This window comes from Sceloporus undulatus, chromosome 1 (genome assembly GCF_019175285.1).
Source record: "Sceloporus undulatus isolate JIND9_A2432 ecotype Alabama chromosome 1, SceUnd_v1.1, whole genome shotgun sequence".
Taxonomy (NCBI): Eukaryota; Metazoa; Chordata; class Lepidosauria; order Squamata; family Phrynosomatidae; genus Sceloporus; species Sceloporus undulatus.
In genome coordinates this window covers 139671987-139693918 of record NC_056522.1, presented here as the reverse complement: position 1 = coordinate 139693918, position 21932 = coordinate 139671987, and the positions used below count along the sequence as shown (strand labels likewise).

Sequence of the window (21932 nt, the reverse complement as noted above, 5' to 3'; positions counted from 1 at the left end):
ACATAAACCCAGAACAAGTTTAGTTTATGCCTGTCCACTCTATGGCAAACTCAATATGGAGAATGTTTAATATTCTTTGCCACTTCACCCATTCTAAGGCACCTATGGCTTTCATATCATTAGCTGCTCTGAAGGCCTTTGACAGAGTGGAGTGGAGGTATTTTTTGGCATTTTTCAAATGGATGGGCTTTGTTGATAAGGTTTTAACTGTTTTAAAACACCTCTTATGCTAATTCAGAGGCAGCGATCCTGGTCAACAGACTAGAGTCAATCCCTTTTAAATAGCAGTTCAGTTATCTAGAATAACAAAATCCTCATCACCTGGCTGCTGGAGAGAGACTACATATATGGATAGAATGCCCGAAGATAAAAAGATTTTGGACAGAGGTCCAGAATATTATATCTAATATAAAACATCAAAATACTGACTTCTGTCCAGTCCCTTTATTGCTATCTTTATATGTTAGGAATAACAGTAAGTTGAAATTTAGGGCTTTAATTGGCTTTCTGATATCAGCAGCCAGGATGGAAGTGGCCAAGAACTGGAAGATGGGAAATCTATCTTTGGCTGACTGGTGGACAAAGGTATGGGATAACTGGCTATCTGAAAAACTTTCCTTTCAAATGAAAATCAGCAAAGGACATAAAACCAGGGAAACATTCCAGGAAGAATGGCAGATTTTTATTGAATATATCCACAGACATCAAAGACAATTGCAACCCCCCGCATGGACAACAAGTCTTTTGGAGAAACACAGTTGTTATTCTTCCCCTTCCATAGTGGATCTAGAAGACCATTGATAATAGTTCATAAAATGATTAGGAAGTGACTCTTTGTATTTTTGGTTTGTGTTTTGCTGCTATAATTTGTGTAATAATAACACATTTTAAATAAATAAGACACACTCCAGCTTGACACCACTTTTAATTGCCATGGCTCAATGCTATGAAATTCTGGGAACTGTAGTTTGCTGTGGCACCAGAGTTCTCTGATAGAGAAGGCTAAATGTCTCACAAAACTACAATTCCCAGAATTCCATAGCACAGAGCCATGGCAGTTAAAGTGGTATTGAACTGTGCAGTGCAGATGTAGCCCTACTTAGGTGAAGGAGTACAATAGGAAAAGAAAGCATGGTAGGGGAAGGTTTAGCCATCCAGTGTGATCCCCATCCTCTGGGATGGATGGATAAAAGCTAGTATAATATCACTGCGTTGCTCTTACATTTGACCTATTTATCATTTTAAAATGTGTGTGAAAATTTCCTGATCCCTCATTGCTTTATATGCAGCCTACTAACTACATTTTGTAAACCTCTGATCTATCTCAATAGAAGAGCCTAGTTTACAGGGGATAATATAAATCAGTCTTTGGTCTTAACTAAACTATACCTAGTGCTCTTAATTGCTTGCTGAGAAATGTTGTTCTCAGTTTTTGTAGAGTTCTGTTACTCTAAGTGAAGACCTCACATTATTAAGCATATACTAAGATGCTTCAGATTTCTGTGGTTCAACTGTTTTAAAAATGTATAGCTTTGGATATAGTTAGCCTTAGTGACCCAGCCTTTGAAAATAAGGAATGAGCCAGGACTTTGATGGAGATTTTGAACTACCAAGTAATAATTCAATTCCACACGTTTAGCCTACAGACCAATTCATTCACAACAGAGCCCTCTTTTGATGTGGGATTTTATGAATCACTCCCTTTTTAAAACTAAACTAAAATAATAATCAAATCACATCAAAAGCAGCATGCATCCTCTGTCTTATAATAATGGAGAGGTCTGTCGTCTATCTAGCCCAGGAATACCATGTTGGTTTCTTCTTTTACAAATATTATTTAAGACCACGGAATCATTTCAAACACATTAATGCACATTCATCTGTGGTCTCTGGGGAATATTTCTAAAGTTAGAACTGCCTTTGTCCTTTTGGATGTTTATACCCTTTCGTTTAGTTTTACTTTAACAAAATATTAGCATAGTGGTTTTGGCTACAGAAGAAATTCCCTACTGTGTTTATGTATTTTTAGCTAGTTTATGTTGCCTTTTAACTATTCCATCACATTGCAAATTTTATTCTTTTTCTTTTTGGCCAGAAATGCCTAATCTTCTCTGTTAGAGGTTGGGTCTTTAAGTATGATAAATAAAAGTGTGTGATGCCAGTGTGCTGTAGTGGTTTCAGTAATTGACTACAATTCTAGAAAACAAGATTGGAATCCCCACTCAGCTATGCAAACCCGCTGGGTGACCGCGGTCAAGTCACACTCTCTCATCTTCAGAGGAAGCGAAAGGCAACACCCCCTGAAAACAAAATTTGTCAAGAAAACTCAGTGATACATTTGCCTAGGAGTCGCCATAAGTTGGAAATGACCTGAAGGCACTCAAGAAGATGAAATAAAAGGGTGAAAAATTTCCAACTTAAATGGCAATTAGTTTTGATTGTAATATTTGCTATTTAAATTATTGTTTGATTATATGTACTTAAAACGAATAGTAACATAAAGGATAATTCTGCCTGATGGCAGTTGTGCTAAGTACAATAACATCCAATCCTCATGATAGTGATACCTTTATTGGGGCCAACCAAGGTGCACAAAATATATGTTGCAAGCTTTTGAGGCTCCACTGTCATCTTCATCAAGCAACGGTGTGAAAAATCAAGAGCAACATATCTTTTTGTCTTGCTAATGGAACTTTTTTTTTTTTATTACCTGGCATACCCACTTGGTCAGAAGGAGGAGGGGGCTGACTGCATGAATTTCCCTCCAGTACCACCTGAACCAAGAAGAGCCACATCTTGACAAAATGCAGGCTTGTGACTGACATTGTCATATTTTTTTTCCCCTCTTGTATGATTTTTAATATCTTTGCCTGATGAAGAAGCCAGTGGAGTTTCAAAAGCTTGCAACATCTACGTTGTGCATTTTGGTTGGTCCAAAACAGGTATCACTGTTTTGTGGATTTGGGATATTATCTTGTTTCTTGTGTCTTCAAATCTTCTCTGAATTGAACCCAGCCTATTATAGGGTTTTCTTTGAAACATTTATTTAGAGGAGGTTTGCTATTGCTTTTCTCTACAACTAAGAGAGTGTGACTTGCCCAAGGTCATCTAATGAGTTTCTATGGCTGAGTAGGGATTTGAACTCTGGGCTTCCCAGTCATAGTCCAACTCTTAAACCATTGCACACATTGGCATTGATTATTCATGGATTTTATTAATTCATTCTCTCTAGGAATATCTAGATCCCCAGCACACGCTCACTGAAGGACCTAGAGATTTCTAGAGAGAACTCTCCACTAGACATTTGTAGCTGCTCCAGCACAATTCTGTGGTCAGTGTCTGGCAGATGTTGACCACAGAGATGCACTGGAGGACCTAGACAATCCTAGAGAGGTGATCTCTCAGCAAAACTAGTGTTTTTGTTATTTGTGGTTTTTCCACTTTCATGGGTGTCCTGTGACCCTAACCCCAGCAAATGTGGAGGGACGAGTGTAGATATGGGCACAACCATTGACATTCTGTGCTTATTTTGTAAAAATATGCTAGCCTAACTTCTCATCCCAGTGATGGATAGCCTATGTTTAAGAGATTTATTTTAAGACAGTAAAGGATAAAACTGAGAGAGGGGGGGAGTCCAAGATTCAGTGCCCTGGGGCCACATGATGTTGTGGGCCTTCTTTTCCAGGGACACTTTCATTTTATATTCCATTTGAACTGCCATGGCCACATCCTATGGAACATGGGGTTTGTAGTTTGGTGAGGCACTAGGGGAGCTCCCTGGCTGGGAATTCTACATGCCCTTCCCTAAACTGCAAATCTTGGGGTTGCATAGGATGAAACCATGGCTGTTATAAAAAAAAGAAATCCCAATCAAACCACACCCTTGATTCCAATACTTACTGCCCAGAATAGGGGGAAAGTTACAATAGGCCTGGAGTTCTCGAAGTTACTTTCCTTGTCATCAGAACAAAGAAGAAGGGAAGAGGTGAGAGAAAGAAGAGACAGAAAGAATATACAAAAATTGTTGCAAAGGATTTTCTTTTAATGACCTTACAATCTGTCCTGTTTGGTATGAGTCCTGTAAGAAGTGTCAGTTCCTCTCCCAGAGAGTCCCTGACAGCTACCAACTTCAATAGGTTTACTCTGGTAGGTGCAGCAACTTGACAGCCACTTATCTGCATTCATTCTCTCTGCCCACTGCAAAATTAGATGATTCCAGCCATGGCACTGGTTAATGGAAATGCACTGAGCTCTTTGCATTTCTCTTGTCAAAATGAATATACCCAGTTAGGTTAAGTACACTTATGTGTGTTGTATAATCAGATGATTGCAGGTTAGAAATCCACTGTGGAAGTATAACAATGATAAGTAGTAGTACAAGCTGTCTAGCTGGCTGGATTAAATCATCACATTACATAGAAGTAATGCAAAATGGATTTAGGCTATTAATACAGAATATTATCTCTAGTTTGCTTTTAGGATTTCTTCCAGGAAACTTCTCTCTTGTTTGCCATCAGACATTTTTAGCAGAGAGAAGTCACTTTTACCTTTTGTTTGCAGTTGTACACATACAAAAATGCCCTAGGATGTGACGAGACAGTTGTATTTGAGTATACATTGACTTTATATTTTGAGTACAGAATACTGTGGATCATTTCACTGATTCAGGTGAGGATTTCTCCAAACATCAGATTACAGTGAGGAATGAAAATGCAATTGAACGGGTCTGAGATGGGAAAATTGTGTATCTAGATACAGTGACCCAGTGGTTCTTAGTCTAAAGGCCATTGTTAAAAACAAAATAATAGCAAGATATGAAAAGTCCATTATTGTCATAAGGAAATTTTTAGCTTGTCAAGTAAAAGTGTGGCTAATGTTTCTGCTTATGTATTGGCAGAGGGACCTTGTAGTCTGGAAAATACATTGGTCCCTTTGTACCACTTGGGTTTGGTTCCAGGACACTCCATGGATACCAAAATCTGTGGATGCTCAAATACCATAATATATACAGTGGGATAGTAAAATGGTGTCCCTTATATAAAACAGCAAAATCAAGGTTATCTTTTTGGATTTTTTAAAAAATATATTTTCATGTTGTGGAGATTGAATGTGGAAGTAGAATCTGTGGATATGGAGGGCCAATGGTAATCACAAATGTTACCGTTCTTTTGGAACAGATAACTAAGGCTTCTTTATTTTTATTTTTATTTTTAAAATGTCTCATTTTCTTTAGCTGAATGTGGAGCAAGTGTGTCTGGAAATGAAGGAACACTGCTGTCACCAAATTTTCCATCTAATTATGACAACAACCATGAATGCATCTATAAAATTGAAACTGAACCTGGGAAAGGCATTCACCTGCGAGCCAGAACATTTCAGCTTCATGAAGGAGATACTGTTAAGGTAAATATGAACACACGCTCATATGCAAACCAACAACACAAGAACACCCCCCCAGTCATGTTTCTGTATATTAATTATTTGATCTCTTATATTTGAGAACTTTATATATATCTACATTGAAAATTATATCAATAGAGCTAAATAGGCAGATATAGATACATCTGAGTACAAAGCTTGTGAGTTATATGCATACCCAGGCTTCTTATATGGACCTATCTGCAAATAAAGCATCCTCTCCCCATTCTCTTGGCAGGAAGACTAGATGATGCATGGCCCAAACCCTAGTTCTGGTGCAAACAGACCAGATAGCAGAGTATAACACCCTTAGCACAGACTTAAGTACATCACCCTTTGTTTCATATCTTCTGAGAATATCCAGAGCCCTCCTTTCCAACACAGGGCACGCATCTCATTCTGCCACCTGGTGTGTCTCAACTTAGCTCAAGCCAATGCAAATAGATATTAGGAGATGTTTTCTTTTTAGCTACAGACAAATACCACCCTTCTGTTCCCCCAATGGAAGATATATCTTCTCAGAAGCTACATATTTCCCTGAATGAGTTTACAATACCCCCCCCCCGCCACCCACTATGTGCCTTGCTCTGATTGAGAACAGGGGCTTTCTGTACCTTCTCCCCTGCCATTGATCATCTAATTTTTCTCTCCCTGCTAGCCTCTTCTGTTTGTTAATTTATATTAATTTTTGGGATAGCATGAGATGGAATCCTAGAATTAAGAGGGGCATGGATTTTGAGGAATGGTATGAGATTAGCAGAGTTACCTTTTTGATCTTCCAGGATCCTCTGGCCACTACGGCTAGTGGACTGCATTAAAAGTAACACTGGTATTGTTCATCTCCCTGGCTATGAAAAAATGAGAGAATTTTATGAGAGAGCTAGTGCTTGTGGGTGAGCCAGAAGGGTTAATGTATTAAACCAAGATATGAGAGATCTGGGTTCTGATCCATAATGACTATGAAGTGCACTGGGTGATCTTGGAGCAGTCGCTATCTCCTAGCAATCTGTTTTGCAGGGTTGTTGTAGGGAGGTTTATATATGTAGGCTTGAAGTGCTTGAAGGAAAAGTAGGGTATTAATGAAACTAATGCCTGAAGAGCATTTCAGTATAGATCTAATTTATAATGTGCAAAATTACCACTGGATACTGTAACAGCCACACAAAATAAATAACTGAAAAACAAGTTATCATTCTGTATGTGTGACAAAAATGCCAAATGTGATTACTAGTCTTCTCAAAGGATTTATAATTTCAAAGATCTTTGGGAAAGCATTTTAATTTTCTGATATCACATTGTTGAAATTCCTCATGCAGTTTGATGTCCATTTCTGATGCTCATTCGTTGGTCTAAAAAGTTGGGGAGAAATGAGCGAAGGGGTGCTAAAGGGTGATGTAGTCAAGGGGATGAAATATTGGGTACTCTACTGATTAATCTAGAGAACAGATCAAAATAAAAATCAAAAGATTGGAAATGAAAGCTGTACAGAGTCAAATTTAAAAGTAGTCGAATGTTAGATCAAACTACAAAGATATTTGCTTTAGCAAATGTAGTCATAGGTCCCGAACAGACAGGCCAAAATAAAGCTGCTTTGGGTCACTTTGAAGGTATGCTGTTTACATGACACATGCATCTTAAGAAGCCAGAAGCTGTGCCAAAGCTGCGCTCCAGTCCTTAGGACTAGAATGTGGCTTCCAGCCTCTTAGGACACATGTGTCATTTAAACAGCACACTTCCAAAGTGGCCCAAACCAGCTTTATTTTGGCTGTCTGTTCAGGCCCATAGTGAGTCTTTTAAAGTCAAGATAAAATAATTATGACCCAGAGTAGGGTTTGCTTTGTGCAGAAAAACAACAACAACAAATGGGGTGGGGGTTGGGGCAAGGGGAATCAAGATTATATAGAGATAAAAATAAAGATTATTCAATTGAGCCCCAACATTGTCAATAAAAAAAATAAATATTCTGAAGAGGAAAGAAACAACTCACTTAGAACTTGAATTTAGCATCATTCTACATATATTTTGAACAGGAAGTGTCTGAGGTAGATATATCGAGACAGAGAGAGAGAGGCAGAAATAGAAAGAGATCTGGATTGTGAGAGAAACTGAAATTGATTGTTTCCACACAGTCAGTGGAAATTCTTAGCTTCTAAAAGTTAGGCTTTGACTTTTGGAGTATTTTAACAGATTGATGCTGAATTTTGGTACAGTATGCTTTTCCTTACCAACACTTCTTCTTTAACACCTTATGGAAGCAGGTACAACACAGTTCTTTCCTTGCTGGGAATAATTATATTTCTTGGATTTGAGCAAAAGAGATGGGCAAGAACTTCAGTTTTCTATTTTTCAATAAGAATTTGTCCAGATATGCACATTTCTTCATATTTTAGATTCAAATGTAGGAGAAAACATACAAACATCTATATTCTTATATGGTTAGAATTTCCTCTTGAGATTAACAATTTCTGTTTGCTATACCAACATAGCAGTAATTGAAAGAATGACAGATTCCCTCTAAGGAAGACTCGTGTAACAGTTTTATAAAGTAAAGTGGAAACTACTTTCATACCCCTTGGGAAAAAAAATCACTAGGAAGAAAATATGGTATACAAATAGAGGCGTTTCAGGCTATAGAGGGGGAATCCCTCCAATAAAAAACTGTCAATAAATATGTAAAACAAAACAGTGGATCTCAGGCTGGAAATGCTCAATTTAAATTTCAGTCTTCCAGAAAGGGGACACCTGCGATTACAGTAACCACAAAACCATTGCTTTAATCTTCTATGCAAGCAAAGTGATGCTCAAAATTTTGCACACACAAAACAGTTATTTACTATACGTGTAGCTAGAAAAGCCAAGTATCCAAGCTGGATTCAGGAAGGAAAAATATACTAGAGACCACATTCCAAACATTCACTTGCTAGTGGAGCACATCAAAAATTTCAGAAGAAATTAAACTGTGCTTTATAGACTATAGCTAAGGCTTTACTATGTAAACCATCAAAAACTGTGGATCACACTATAATAAATGCTGTGGGACAACACTTAATTGTCCTGATGCTTGTGTATGATTGTGAAAGCAAGACAGTGAGGAACACTTGACAGGAAGAAAAGCAGCCATTTAATATGTGGCTCTGGAGAAGTATGGAATACCAGAAGGCATGGACTGGCAAAAAGAGAAACAAATGGGTTAGAGATCAAATTAAGCTTGAACTCTTCATAGAAATCAAAATGACTGAACTTAAATTACTGTACTATGGACACTTCACTAGACAGCATACTTTACTGGAAAATATGATAATGTCTCAGTAAAGTGAAAGGCAGTAGAAAAAGAAGAGAGCCACTTTATAGAAGAATTGATTCAATAAAAGGAAGACATGGCCCTGAATTTGTAAGACCTGCACATGGCTGTTCACAGCTAGGGATCTTGGAGGTCTTCACAGGGTCACCACAAATCAAAGTCGACATAATGGCAAATAATGAAAAATTCCAGTAATTAAATTGGATAAACTTCCTCCATGGCTCCTTATGACTTTAGGCAGTACAAGTTGATATTGCCAGTTAGGCAATGAGAAGAGTCTGTAGTATTAAAAACCATTGAGGGATTTGCACTTTGTGGATTCTGTACTACCTGTTTTACATTTCTTGGACTAATGGGCAGGTTAGAATTATCTACCAGCATTTGCACATCCTATATTTTCTTATACTGTTTTTAGCTCCCAATATTTCTTTTTTAAAAAAGATAAAATATATTTGGAAATAAATATTTTGAGTAGGGAATACATTTAAAAACATGCATAAATATATAATTAATTGTGGATGTTAACACAGATTTTAAAAAAAATTCTCCAGATTAATTCCCAAATGGTCACCCATGAATTTATGGATGCACTCTTATACAATTGATACAGACTGAGAAGAGAATACAGTCCTAGAAATATTGATTCATAAGTAAGCCCCATTGAGTTTAATGGGAATTTATTGTGTATTAATGCTGCTATCATATGCATACTGCTTCTGAATAGATACATATGAGGTTTGTCTCGCATTATTCTTCACTTGTGATTTTCTAAAAGTCTTGTTCTCTGACCTACACAGTAAAGCTGCTGTAGGGGCGGGGGCCTTTTTGTTGGCCTCCATGAAGAGAGGCCAGTGGGGGGAAAAGTCACAAAACCATGTGATAGGGGGCAACTGTGAAGGCCCCTGTTGCTCCCTAGAGTGGCTCTTCTTCCCAATTTGCAACCCACCAAGCCACCCTTAGTGCAGTGTGAGCTCTGTTGTTTGTCTGTGTTGGTCCGGGTAGGAATTTCTTCCTCCATTATCTGTGGAGTTTTTGTGGCTTTTTTTTTTTTTTTTGGTATTTTGTTTTTGCCTGCCCCATACTGTTATCTGTTGGATATTGTACAATTAGCTTGAGGTGGTTTCTTTAAATGGGTTTCCCTTGGCAGGTAGTAGGGAGAGAAGATTTTTAGATCAGTGTACATCTTAGCAAAACAGCTCTTGTTTAATCCATTTATTTGTCTCTAGTCTCATTATTTCATGGCTGGTCAACAAGTATGTGTTATCTTTGAAAACTGTGTCTTTCCTAGATAATAAATTAAAGCCAGAACTGTGCGCCCTTGGCTTACGCGGACCCCCGAGTAAGCCAAATAGCATGCATGCTTAAGCCCCATTCAAGTGAATGGGGCTCATGCACACAGCAGTGATATGCCGGTGCATTCATTCCAATGGGACGCACCATCCCTTGCAACCCGCGCACTCTCCTCCACAGCTTTGAGCATGTGCTCAAACACGCGTATAGCGTGCCCGCATATGACGCGGGTGCACTGTATCCTGTTTCAGCTTCTTAGGTCCGGAACAGCTGCCCCCACTGAAGATGGATTGGGGTTGTAGCAAACACCTTGAACCCAGCTCAATCCACCTTGAACCCGGCCCAAATAGGAGAGGAAAAGAACAGCTCCTATTTGGGCCAAGAAAGGGCCACCTTTTCCTGCACTGCCACAGCCCCAGGGTGGCTTCAAGATACTCCGGCAGCGTGCAGTGTGTAAATGCCATGCCACCAGAGTATCTTCCAGATGGCTTCGTAGTGTGTGGCATGTATATGCCATACTCCCAAGATTCCCGAAAGCGGGCTTTAATGGGGCTGTCTGTTAAGTAAGTAAGCTCTCCTGGCCTTATCCGACAAACTTGACAGAAATGTCATTTATCTGTGCTCCAATCACCAGCAAAATGGATCTCTACCCTTGACTGTTCCATATTCATTACTGCTACTTACCACATTCCCGTTTTACAGTCTTACAGTACTGCTATTCCACTTTTCCTGCTCTGGATGCCTCCTGTTGAAATCTGAGATTTCTAGTTCAGTGAGACTTAAGAATTCTCTGGCTGAGAATTCTAAATGCCACTCCTTAAACTGCAAATCCCAGGATGCAACAGGAGGCAGCCAGAGCAGTTTAAGTGAAATAGTAGCATTATAAGAGTGTAGTGCAGAAATCTAGGCAGTCACGACTTTGACACTGTTCCCCCCAAACCTACTTTATTGGGCATCTACTACATTCTGTCAGCAAGTGGAGCATGGGTGAATGATGTTTCCATCAGGTTTGGGGGAGTTGAGCCAGTAGAGGTTACCGTACTTAGTTAATTATGGATGAACCCATGTAAAACTAATACTTAAATAACTAGCTGATAGAAATACTGGTCAATGTATTTATATTTATATACCACTTTCTATGAAAGCTGACTCCAGAACAGCTTGTTCATGTGCACAATTCCTTCTTTTCCAGTCCACGGCAGTTGCTGATAGTGTCTGGATCCTAGATGTTTTCTAGGGTAAGAGGATATGAAATGGCTATGGACTCAAGGTCTGAATAATAGTAAAGGATCAATTGGTTCATTGATCTTTAAAGTTTTCTCAACACTGTCAGTGGATAATTCATTCCTAAGGTTTCTCTTTCCAAATGGTTGGGAAATAAGGAACTACAGATGGATATACGTGATGCATTGTATCTATTGGTTAGGGAGGTTTTTCTTTTAAGAATTTTAGCTGTAGTTTTATCTGCCTTTCTGCCTTTTTTTCTTACATAGTTCCTGTTTGAAATTTTATGCATTTATAATTTAATTGTTGTTTCAGCTTTGAGGAGTAGGATAGAGGGGTTTTAAAATAAATAAATATTTAAACAGGCAGATTAAATTTAATTGATTATATTCAAATAAATGTAGAAATCCTCCAGAATTTAATAATGCGTATTAAATGTTATATTGTGAATGCAATTTTCCAGTGCATGAAAATAAACATGTTCTTCTTTTAAAAATGGGTGGGTGGAGAGAAAACTGAAAGAGCCTCCACTAGTTAGACAACCAAAACAATACCAATTTGATTGATTTCTTATAACTGTCCCAAACTTCTAAGAACTTAGATTGTACGCTACTGGCAGGATTTAATGTTTTGAAATGATTGCTTCTCTAAAGGGCCATACAAATTTATGACCCTATACAAATAAATGATAATAATAATGATGATAAGAAGGAGAACTATGAAAAGGATTTCAAATTCCCCATGATGTTATTTTTCTCTATAACTTCTTCTTTATTATGTATGTCCCACTAACATGCTATCTTGCTCTTTAAACCATCATATGTTATTTCTTAATTTGATTTATTGAGAGATTTTGTTTGCATTTGCTTTTGGGTTGTTAATATGCTGAAAATAATTGTTTTGTTTATGTATTTTGGGGGGGCAGACACTACTTTAACTGCCATGGATCGACATTATGGAAATCTGGGAATTGTGGTTTGTTGCTCTCTGACAGAGAAAGCTAACATTCTCACAAAACCACAGAATTCCATAGCAGTGAGCCATGGTATTGATAGTGGTCCCAAACTGGTTTATATCTGCAGTGCAGATGTAGCCTGTTAGTCACAACTAGTGTAGACCCACTGACTCAATGAGTTTTCTACAAGTTTGGACTTACTGAGTTGCCATTTATTCAGTGTGTCTGCTCTCTTTGGGACTAAAATTTTAGGGCAAGATCTGACCACTGCAAATATTTATGTGATACATTTTTAGAATTTGGCAGTCTAGAGCAACAAAAGTTTGGGGATTTACAGTTTAGAAATAAGTTTAGAAACAAGTCAGGGTTGCTAGGGAAAGGGGAAATGAGACTTTGGGCTCTGGGAATTGTGTACCTTATTGAAATAAGCAGGTCAATGTGAACTTGGATTATTATTATTATTATTATTATTATTATTATTATTATTCTGCATTGTCTTTGTTGCGAAAATTATTTTTTTAAAAAAATTAAAAAATATTTTAGTTAACAGTACTGGCAATGGGAAACTTCAACTCACTTTTAATATTATTGATATTTGACATTATTTAATAACAGCTGAAATCACACAGACTCTCTCTCTCTCTCTCTCTCTCTCTCTCTCTATATATATATATATATATATATACACACTGTGTGACTTCTGCTGTTATAAAATCATGTGAAATATCAATAATATTAAATGTGAATTCAAGTTTCCCAGGGCCAATATTGTGAACTAAAGATACACCTGTGCATCCTTTGCATGGAAACAAAAGCTCACCTCCCTCTGAAGTGGTATCAGATGGGTGGATTTCTTTTTATTGAAAATGATTTGAAGACAAAAATCACCTCAGGCTTGGAATCTGAAATAAAAAAGGTGACAGTCTAGTTTTGCTACTTCAGTCTTCCTTTTTAATACATTTGGTCAGGAGGGATCAGAGGTTATTTTTGCCCCTCATCAGTGTTTTCAGAAGAGGCTCCTTGACTGAAATGTCACAAAGCTTTTCAGCCTTTATTAAGTGGATTATAGAAGGGAAGGGAGACCGTAGTGATATAATGCCTAGCAACTGAGTCATGAATAATTTTCCCCCCATTCCAGATAAGCTTCACAAGTGGCAGGAAAAAATGTGTGTCTGTGTGTGTATTTGTCTTTGATATGAGTTACCAGGCCAATATATTTTAGCCTGAGCCCACATGAATTTTTTCATCTGCCTTTCAGTTGGAAGTGTGTTATACAATTAATTGTGTACAATATTTTTTTCATATTTTGCATCGGAAGTGTTTTATTTAATGTATTATGTTTCATTTTAAGGTAAAAAAAGTTTTTGTTTTTTAAAAGGTATATGATGGAAAAGACAGTTCATCACGTCTCTTGGGGACATTTTCAAAAAATGAATTGGTCGGGCTCATTCTCAACAGTACATCTAACCACTTATGGATAGAATTTAATACGAATGGATCAGATACGGACCAAGGATTTCAGCTCACATATACAAGTATGTACCCCTCGTGGTGATAGGTGTGTGCGTGTGAGAGAGAGAGAATACAAAAAAAAGAGTAAATGTGTTACTTAGCAAGCATTATTTAACACAAAATCCCAAGGATTAGTTCTTACTACCTACTGTGTTTATGAGATTGCATTTTTAATTCATTTCACTGCTGGAAAGGAGGAAGTGCTTAAAAGTAGCATTTTCTACTTCAGGACTTTTTGTGAGTAGAGCTGTAGGGATAAATAAAGAAGATACTGTGATAAAAAATGGAAGAGGTAAGTAAGATACTGTGATAAATAATGGAAGGGGTAAGTAATTCAGTTTCTTGTGGCTAAATCTTACACAATTGGATGTTCAGGTGTTTTCATTGCTGTTATTGGTTGGAACAAACATCCACTGCTTTGGCACTTGCATTAACAGAAGTTACTGCTCACATATGCTGCTAATCTGAGTTGGTAAAATTCAAAGAATTGTACATCTCAAGAGCCAAAAAAGCAATATTCCTCTATTTTTTGAGAAAGATAGAAGGCTTAGGTATTATGAGGAAAAAAATGTACAAAGAACTGAGCTTGCATCTCCCCCTACCCTTAAAGAGATTACTGTCATTTACAGGTCCAATTTTGTTTTATCCTATTTTTCCTCCAAAAGGCTCAATAATGAGTATGCGTTATTCTTGTAGCATCCGTATGAAGTGAGTTAGCCTGAGAAATAGTGGCTGATCTAAGCTTTGTATTTGGAAAGCTTTATGATTGAAGGGGATTTATTATTGTTGTTCTCAGCATCAATAAACCCACCTTTTAAAGATATAATCAAGGCAACATGTTGAAAATGAAACACACACACACACAATGGGAATGCTTGGCCTTTAATCCAGGATTCACTAATCTAATGGCAGAACTCAACAAGGCAAGAAATATATTTTAGGCATTTGTTTTTATTAACAGCAGATGCAACTCCTGTTTCAATGGTCTGGAGATGCCGTGGAGGGGCATTGATTCTTTTTTTCCTACACTATTCCCCCAACAAAAAACAAACTATTCCCTGAAATTCTTTTCCCTGATATGCAAGTGATAACTGTACCCTCCCACAGCCGCTCGCCATACAGTGCCAGGGATGAAACAGTGCATTCCCATCCATGTCAGGAAACCCATCTTTTTCTTAAAATGATGGAAATGCAGCCCCACATCTCTTACCATATATCTTTCATATTTCACTCAAAGTATGAATCCTCATCTTCATGGGGAGTGTAACCCCATCCAGCAGACAATGCATCCCATTTACTCATTGGTCCTTTGACTGATCAGTAATCACTCCCTCTTGTCTGCATTAAGTTTTAATTTGTTCATCTTCTATCCAGTTCACTACTGGTGTGAGGTACCAGTTTACCTTTCTTGGAATGAGTTGGAAGAGAGTGTCATATAGTTGGATTTCATCTTCCTACTGATGTAACTGAATTTTAAAACTCATGATAACTTCTCTGAGTGGTTTCATATGTATGTTAAATAGCACGGGGGACAGAACAGAGGCCAAAAGCCAAGAGGTCAAACAAGTATTCACCAGTACCACCTTCTGGGATCACCCCTCCAGGAAAGAACAGAGTCACTGCAAAAGAGTGTCTGCAAGGCCCATCCCAGCAAGGTGACCCAGAAGGACACCATGGTTGATGGTACTGAAAACTGATGATAAATCCAGAAAGAACCAGCAGGGACACACTCCCGCTGTCCTGCTCCTTGCATAAGCCATCCACCAAACAAACAAACAAACAAACTATCGTTGTTCCATAGCTAAGCTTGAAACCAGACTGAAATAGATCTAAATAATCCATTTTATCCCGGAATTCCTGGAGCAGAGAGGCTATCACATGCTCTAGTATCTTGCCCAGCAAAGGGATTTTTGAAACTGGCTGGTAGGTGTCCACTCTGATAGGATCCAGGGAGAGCTTTTTTTCAAAAAATGTTTTTACAACCACATCCTTTAGGCATTATGGAATGCATTCATTTTACTGGAGCACTGACACTCCTCCTACACACTAAGCCAGTGCCTCTCTTGCTTTTTTTTAATTAGCCGGAAAGGACAAGAGCTCAACAAAATGGCTCCCACTTCTTCCACCTCTCCTGTCTATATTCTGTAGAAGTTGGAAATTCCCTCATGCCCACAGAGGGCATGAGAGGGGTGTTAGTGTGAAAAAAAAAAGTGAGATGTGTGGTACAGCAGGGAGCAGCTGTGGACCTCTGAGGTCTCATGGGGTCTGTGGCCCTCCTGACCTCTGGAAGTTGGTCACTGATACTACAAGTCAATCTACCACAAATCTGGTTGACACTGGGAAACTACTAATGTGGTGCTAATTATTATTACTAATGCTATACTAGTATGTTTTTGCATGAAGGAGCTAGCCTCGATTATCTGTTTTAGGAGGCAGGAATCTTGTGGGATGTTCAAAACTAATGCATTTTGATTGACATAAGCTTAACTGGACCGCAGCTTACTTCATCAGATTTGTGAAGTGATTTCTCAGTTGGCATATTATTATAAACATTTTTGCACAAACAGCTGAAATCTGTGGGGTGAATAGAAATGCAAAAACTGCAAACACTGATCATTATTTTAACAATAAGTATTAAGAAGCATGGTGTGATTGTAGTGCAGAAATTATCAAATTTGTAAGGTGGTTTCTCAGTTGGCATATTATTATGTACATGCATTCATGAACAGATCATTGGAGGATGTAATCTGTGAAGTGAATAGAAATGTAAAAACTGCAAACATTGATCATTATTTTAGCAATAAGTGTTAAAAAGCATGGTCTCATGGTAGCACAGAATTCATGCCATAGATAAAGTAATTAGCACATATATACTCACTGCCCTGTTCATCTCTGAAGAGATCGAGGGAATTCTCTTGGGGAATTTCAGGACTTTCTCACAATAATAATGTAATGGGCATTGGTTTTGGTCCACTAGCCATTACATCTCATTAAAATGAGAAGTTTGCGAGGAGTCCGTGTATGCATGGTAATAAGACTAACACTATGGGGAAGAGGGTTAATAACTCTTTTGTGCATTTTCAAGGGCAGAAAATTGTTATTCCTTTAAATTCTGCATATAGCTGTTTTGGGTCTCAGGCAGGTCCCTCAAGTTACTTAAGTATAGAAATTAAACTTTGATGACCATACTTTTACTGAGAATTTGACCTCCAGCTTCACCCATTCACTGTTAGAACTAGTCTGGTTGAAATGTTCTTTAAATTTCTTCACATTTTAGAAAGCTGAGCAGCCCAAATTTATTAGTGTAAACACGGTGAGGTCTCCAAGTACCCCTTGTAGAAAGTCCAGACATCTCAAAATATTCCATATCCCCGGGGGGGGGGGGGGGGGATATTCTACTTGCATTACTTTCTGTAAGTAAATACAGTACTGAATGAATGGTTGGTAAAAAGAAGTTTTACTGGTGGCAAAGGAATTGAAATAGTAGATATGGAAAGTACTGAAGATTTAATTCTGTCTATATGGTTAGCTTTGACAGCCAGTATGGTGTAGTAGTTTGAGTGTTAAATCATGATCCTCAGGATCAGGGTTTGAATTGTGGTTTGGTCATGTAAACCCATTGAGTGACCTTGGGCAAGTCACACTCTCTTACCCTCAGAGGATAGCAATGGCAAACACTCTCTGAAGAAACTTGCTGAGAAAAGCCCATGATAAGTCTGCCTTAGGGTCACCATAAGTTGGAAACAACTTGAATACACACAACAGCAAACAACATATAGGGCTTGAACAGACAGGCCAAAAAAATGCTGCTCCAGGTCACTTTGGAGGTATGCTGTTTAAATGACACACACACATTTAAAGAGGCCAAAAGCTGCGCCGAAGCTACACTCTAGTCCTTAGGACTGGAGCGTAGCTTTGGTGTGGCTTTCGGCCTCTTAGGATGCATGCGGCATTTAAACAGCATACCTCCAAAGTGACCCAAAGCAGCTTTATTTTGGCCTGTCTGTTCAGGCTCATAGTTAGTTATTTTGGGGTCCATGTCATCCACCATCATGCCTACTTTGAAGGTGATACATCAAAATGTCCTTTTTTAATATTTCAAGTACTCAGGATATGTGGGCAGAGCCAAGAGAAGACCATTTGCTGCTTTAAACAAAGCCGAAGTACAGTATATGCACCTACCCATCCACCTAAGCACACACAAACACATACATACATACATACATACACACATACAAAGAGAGAGCAAGAGAGAGAGTCCAACACTTTGAAAAGTGTTTGTCTGCTATTGTCCTGGACTGTGGCCAGCACACACACACACACATAACCGCTGATAAGGATGGCTCAGCAAGGAAGCTACTTATGCAGCTGGAAAATAGTCTACAGAGCAAACCACAAGCCAAAGCCAAAGTCAGGATATCAGAGGACACAGTAGTCAGTTCAGTTCAAGGTCAGGGCTGCCAAAAGGTAGCAGCAGTCCAGTGCATTCCGAAGTCAAAGGGTCAAAGCAACAAGGGTTCAGGATACACAGAGCCAGTGCTGGCAGCAGTCACACCAAAGGATCTTGCAATAAACTCTGGCACCAAGTTAGCGTCCCCCAGCTGGTTAAATAAGAGACGCTCTCCCTGGTGCCAGCTGTAGCTTGTTTGTAGATTGCCTTTCTGCAATCCTCCTGGACCGATGCACGCAAGCACTCTCAGTTCTTCTTTCCTTAAAGGAAGGGACCTGCATGCTTGGTTCTTCATCAGGAGCCACACTCAACTGTTGAGCCTCTGGAGGGGGCTCTCCAGAGCTAGAGCCTGGCTGAGCCTCACCACTGGGGCTGGAAGATCAAGACTGGGGTCTGACAGGGCAGAATTGGGACCTGGTAGTGCCTCAATCTCCCCTTGCACCTGAGGAGCCACAGCTTCCTCCTTGTCCTCCTTGTCCTCCACTTGGCTGGTCATAACAGCTATTTAAACACCGGTTCCTTCAGCTTGTTTTGAAATTCAGCTTATTAGCTTGTCAGCAAATCCATTAACTATTTTTGAGTACAGGTCACACCTCACAATTTGTGTGAGAGGTGAGCAAATATGCAATTTTCAGTTGAATACTTGTCTCAAACTGAATATTGGGGAATTTGTAGTAAATTGTGTCCTAAAATCTCCAAGGAGTGTAGTTATTATATTCTTTCCCCTTTTTCATATATTGCAGCCACCTCTATAGTTCCAGACATGCACTCCAAATAGTACAGCCTGCATGTGTCCAGAGGAAAACCCATATAAAGAAATCCCAAGCCTTTTGGCTATCCCCTTCTCAAAAAATTTGGAAGGTCTTTGATTTCCAAGTATATATATTAAAAAAGACAGGAAGCCACGTATTTGTACCCTTGTTTCTGTGTACCAGAACAAGGGAATTCTGTTTTACCTCTGCGAGTACTGTGTTTTTCTATAATTTCCTGATATTTCTTTCCAATTAAAATTTGCCTTGCCATGACTCCTGTAGTTGCTGTAGAGAGAGGATGAAATAGCTTCAGGCATCTCCACAGTTGGGACTGACTTGAAAGTTTTCAAAGCAGCCAGAAGATTTTGTCAACTGTAGAGGAAGGTACTAACATTTTCTGCTGCCTGCCTGGCTACCCTTGCCTTTAGAAGCACACTGAGAATAATACGTCAGGTGGCAAGCAATAAGAAATACAGGCACAAAATATAGTGAGAAGTAAAAGAAGGAACTTGAAACAAATCAATATATAAACACAGTTGAACTAGTAGTGTCATAATCTGCACGGCCACACGGTACTAAATCAGAAAACAAATGGTTTTTTTTATGTTTGGCTATGAGCCATTTTGATTTTTTTTAAAAAATCCACAAAGTGAAATATGTAAATATAATAACAAAGTGTTAGATGGACCTTTAGGCGTAGAGGTATCACACATATTGCAGTAATAAATTAAACATAGTCTTTTTACTGTCCCTTTTTTATAAAATTAAGATTTTTTCCAGCTCTATTTGGCTATATATTTGAAATAAAGAAGATTATCAGATTAGCATTTAAGTGCTTGTAAATTGCCTCTAAAATGTTAAGGAAGCGCACACATGTGAAACTGAAAATTTTCATTCAGAAGAAATTCCCTCTCCCCAAACGATTTATTGATGCTGGAGGGGAGCCGATGATTCCCTGACTTTGAGGAAGCACACCAGACTTTCACACACACACGCTTCAACATTTTAGAGGTTTTTTACTGTGGGGTAAGCGCTGGTGTGATAATCTTCAAAATGTTTGAAAACAATCAAATGTTCATTGCAAAGATTTGCGTGATATTCAAGTAATATACTACAATCCTCTGAAAAATTACATTTAAAAAAATGGCTTAACAGATTTTTGCCTTCAAGGCATTAATTTTTTTATTATTTATTTTTTTGGAGAAATGGACTGCCAACAGGAGTATTTTATCTTGCTTTCACCACTGGAAAAAATGTAATTCTTAAATATGCCCTGTGGTGTCAAAAAATCTTTAGTCCTTTACTCACTGAAAATAAAATACTGCCAGCAATTTTGAGACCTCATATAATCTACTTGAATATGTTAATCCTGCACTCTAATTAAGATGTAAAACTTCTGTACCCCATTCAAATGTAACTTTGAGAAGCAGATCTATATAAATGGAATCAAAAGTGTTGCTGTCATATCCATAAGATACAGTTTCAATATGCATGTAAAAGAAAACATGCTTCACTAAACCATTTGGATGCTCTCCACCTCGCCCCCCCCAACTTTGCCTTTAAAAGTATTATTATATTATAAATCACATGGCAAGAACATTGATAAAGAAACCAAATTACTCATGTGCATGACAACTTTTCCCCCTAGACAAACAAACTGTTGGAAGGCTCAAGATTATAATGTCACACCCCCCATCCAACTGCCCCAGTTTGGTGATTCTGGTCCCAATTGATCTTCTACTGTCTCACTTTCTGAGCTGCTTTTAAAATGTCCATGTTTCTCCGCCTTCTTCCCACTTTCCCCCTTCCTCCTCAATTTAGTGTCATTGCTGCAAACTGATTTCAAAGTTCAAAAGTAGTTTGCACTGCATTAACTCAGGAGAAGTCAGAAGAAAGAAAGAACACTACTCTGGTGCCACAACAGACTACCATTCCCAGACTTCCATAGCATTAAGACATGGCAATTCAAGTGGTGTCAAACCAGATTATTTCTGCAGTGTGGATGCAGTCTTAGTCTTTCTTAAAGACACACAAATTCGAATTCCCACCTCTTTTCCCCCATAACAAAATCAGTAAAGCAAAGTAATATTCCTGCTTTGAAAACATATTTTTCTCTTCCCTTCAGTTCTGATATTTATTTGAAACGTGCATAAACCAGATATTGTAAGACTTAGCCTTCCTGCTTGTCTTCTCTCCACTCCCTTCTTTTTGAGTTACTGTACTAATCTTTTGTCTGTCTGTCTGTCTAGGACTGCACACTTCTGTAGTAAAGAAACTCAATTTTGAGAAGCTGAACATTAGGATAGATTTTACTGTCTACTTTGAAAGAGAATTTGCATTTTGTTTTGTTTTGTTTTGTCTTTATTTTTGCTTCAAGAGCAGATCACCCCTTCTGAGGAACAATATTAATGTTGCATTCATACACCTACTGTCTCAAACACAAATCTCAATGGGATCAATGAGACTTAATCCTAGGTAAATAGGAACAGGATTATAGCCTGAGACATTTTTAAAAGCCATTGATGCCAGCCATGAAAGCCTTCACAACTATCAGCCAGTCTCTAATATTCCATTCTTGGGCAAGTTTCTGGAGCATACGGTGGGTGGTCTTTCAGCTCCAGGGGTTTCTGGATGAGATGGATTTTATAGACCCATTCAGTCTGGTTTCAGGCTTGGATATGGGATGCAGGGGACTGGACAGGGGGAGTGTGTCCCTGTTGGTTCTGCTGGACCTCTTTGTAGCTTTTCATACCATCGACCCTTCTGGGATGCCTCTCTGGAATGGGACTTGGGGAACTGTTATGCAATTGTTCAGGTCTTTCTTGGAGAGGCAAATTCAGAAGGTGATGCTGGGGGACATCTCTTCAACTTTTCCATTGGCCTCTAGAGTCCCACAGGGTTCTGTTTTGTCCCACATGCTGTTCAACATTTACTTGAAATACTGTAAAAGAAGCTGTAATATTGTCTCATGACAGAAAGTGTAGTGTTTTGTGGTGGTTTGGATGTTGGATTCTGGATATCAAGGTTTGA

At 38.5% G+C, this 21932-nt stretch overlaps 1 protein-coding gene across 2 annotated transcripts in view; it reads left to right on the top strand.

Moving 5' to 3' along the window:
- The window catches only part of CSMD1 (CUB and Sushi multiple domains 1), a 1231469-nt gene that overhangs the window by 954655 nt on the left and 254882 nt on the right, over positions 1–21932 (top strand). For both annotated transcript variants that reach the window (XM_042480556.1, XM_042480547.1), the window contains exons 22-23: positions 5234–5403; positions 13567–13723. In XM_042480556.1, coding sequence (XP_042336490.1) covers positions 5234–5403; positions 13567–13723 — 327 coding nt within the window. The remainder of the gene's footprint in view (positions 1–5233; positions 5404–13566; positions 13724–21932) is intronic.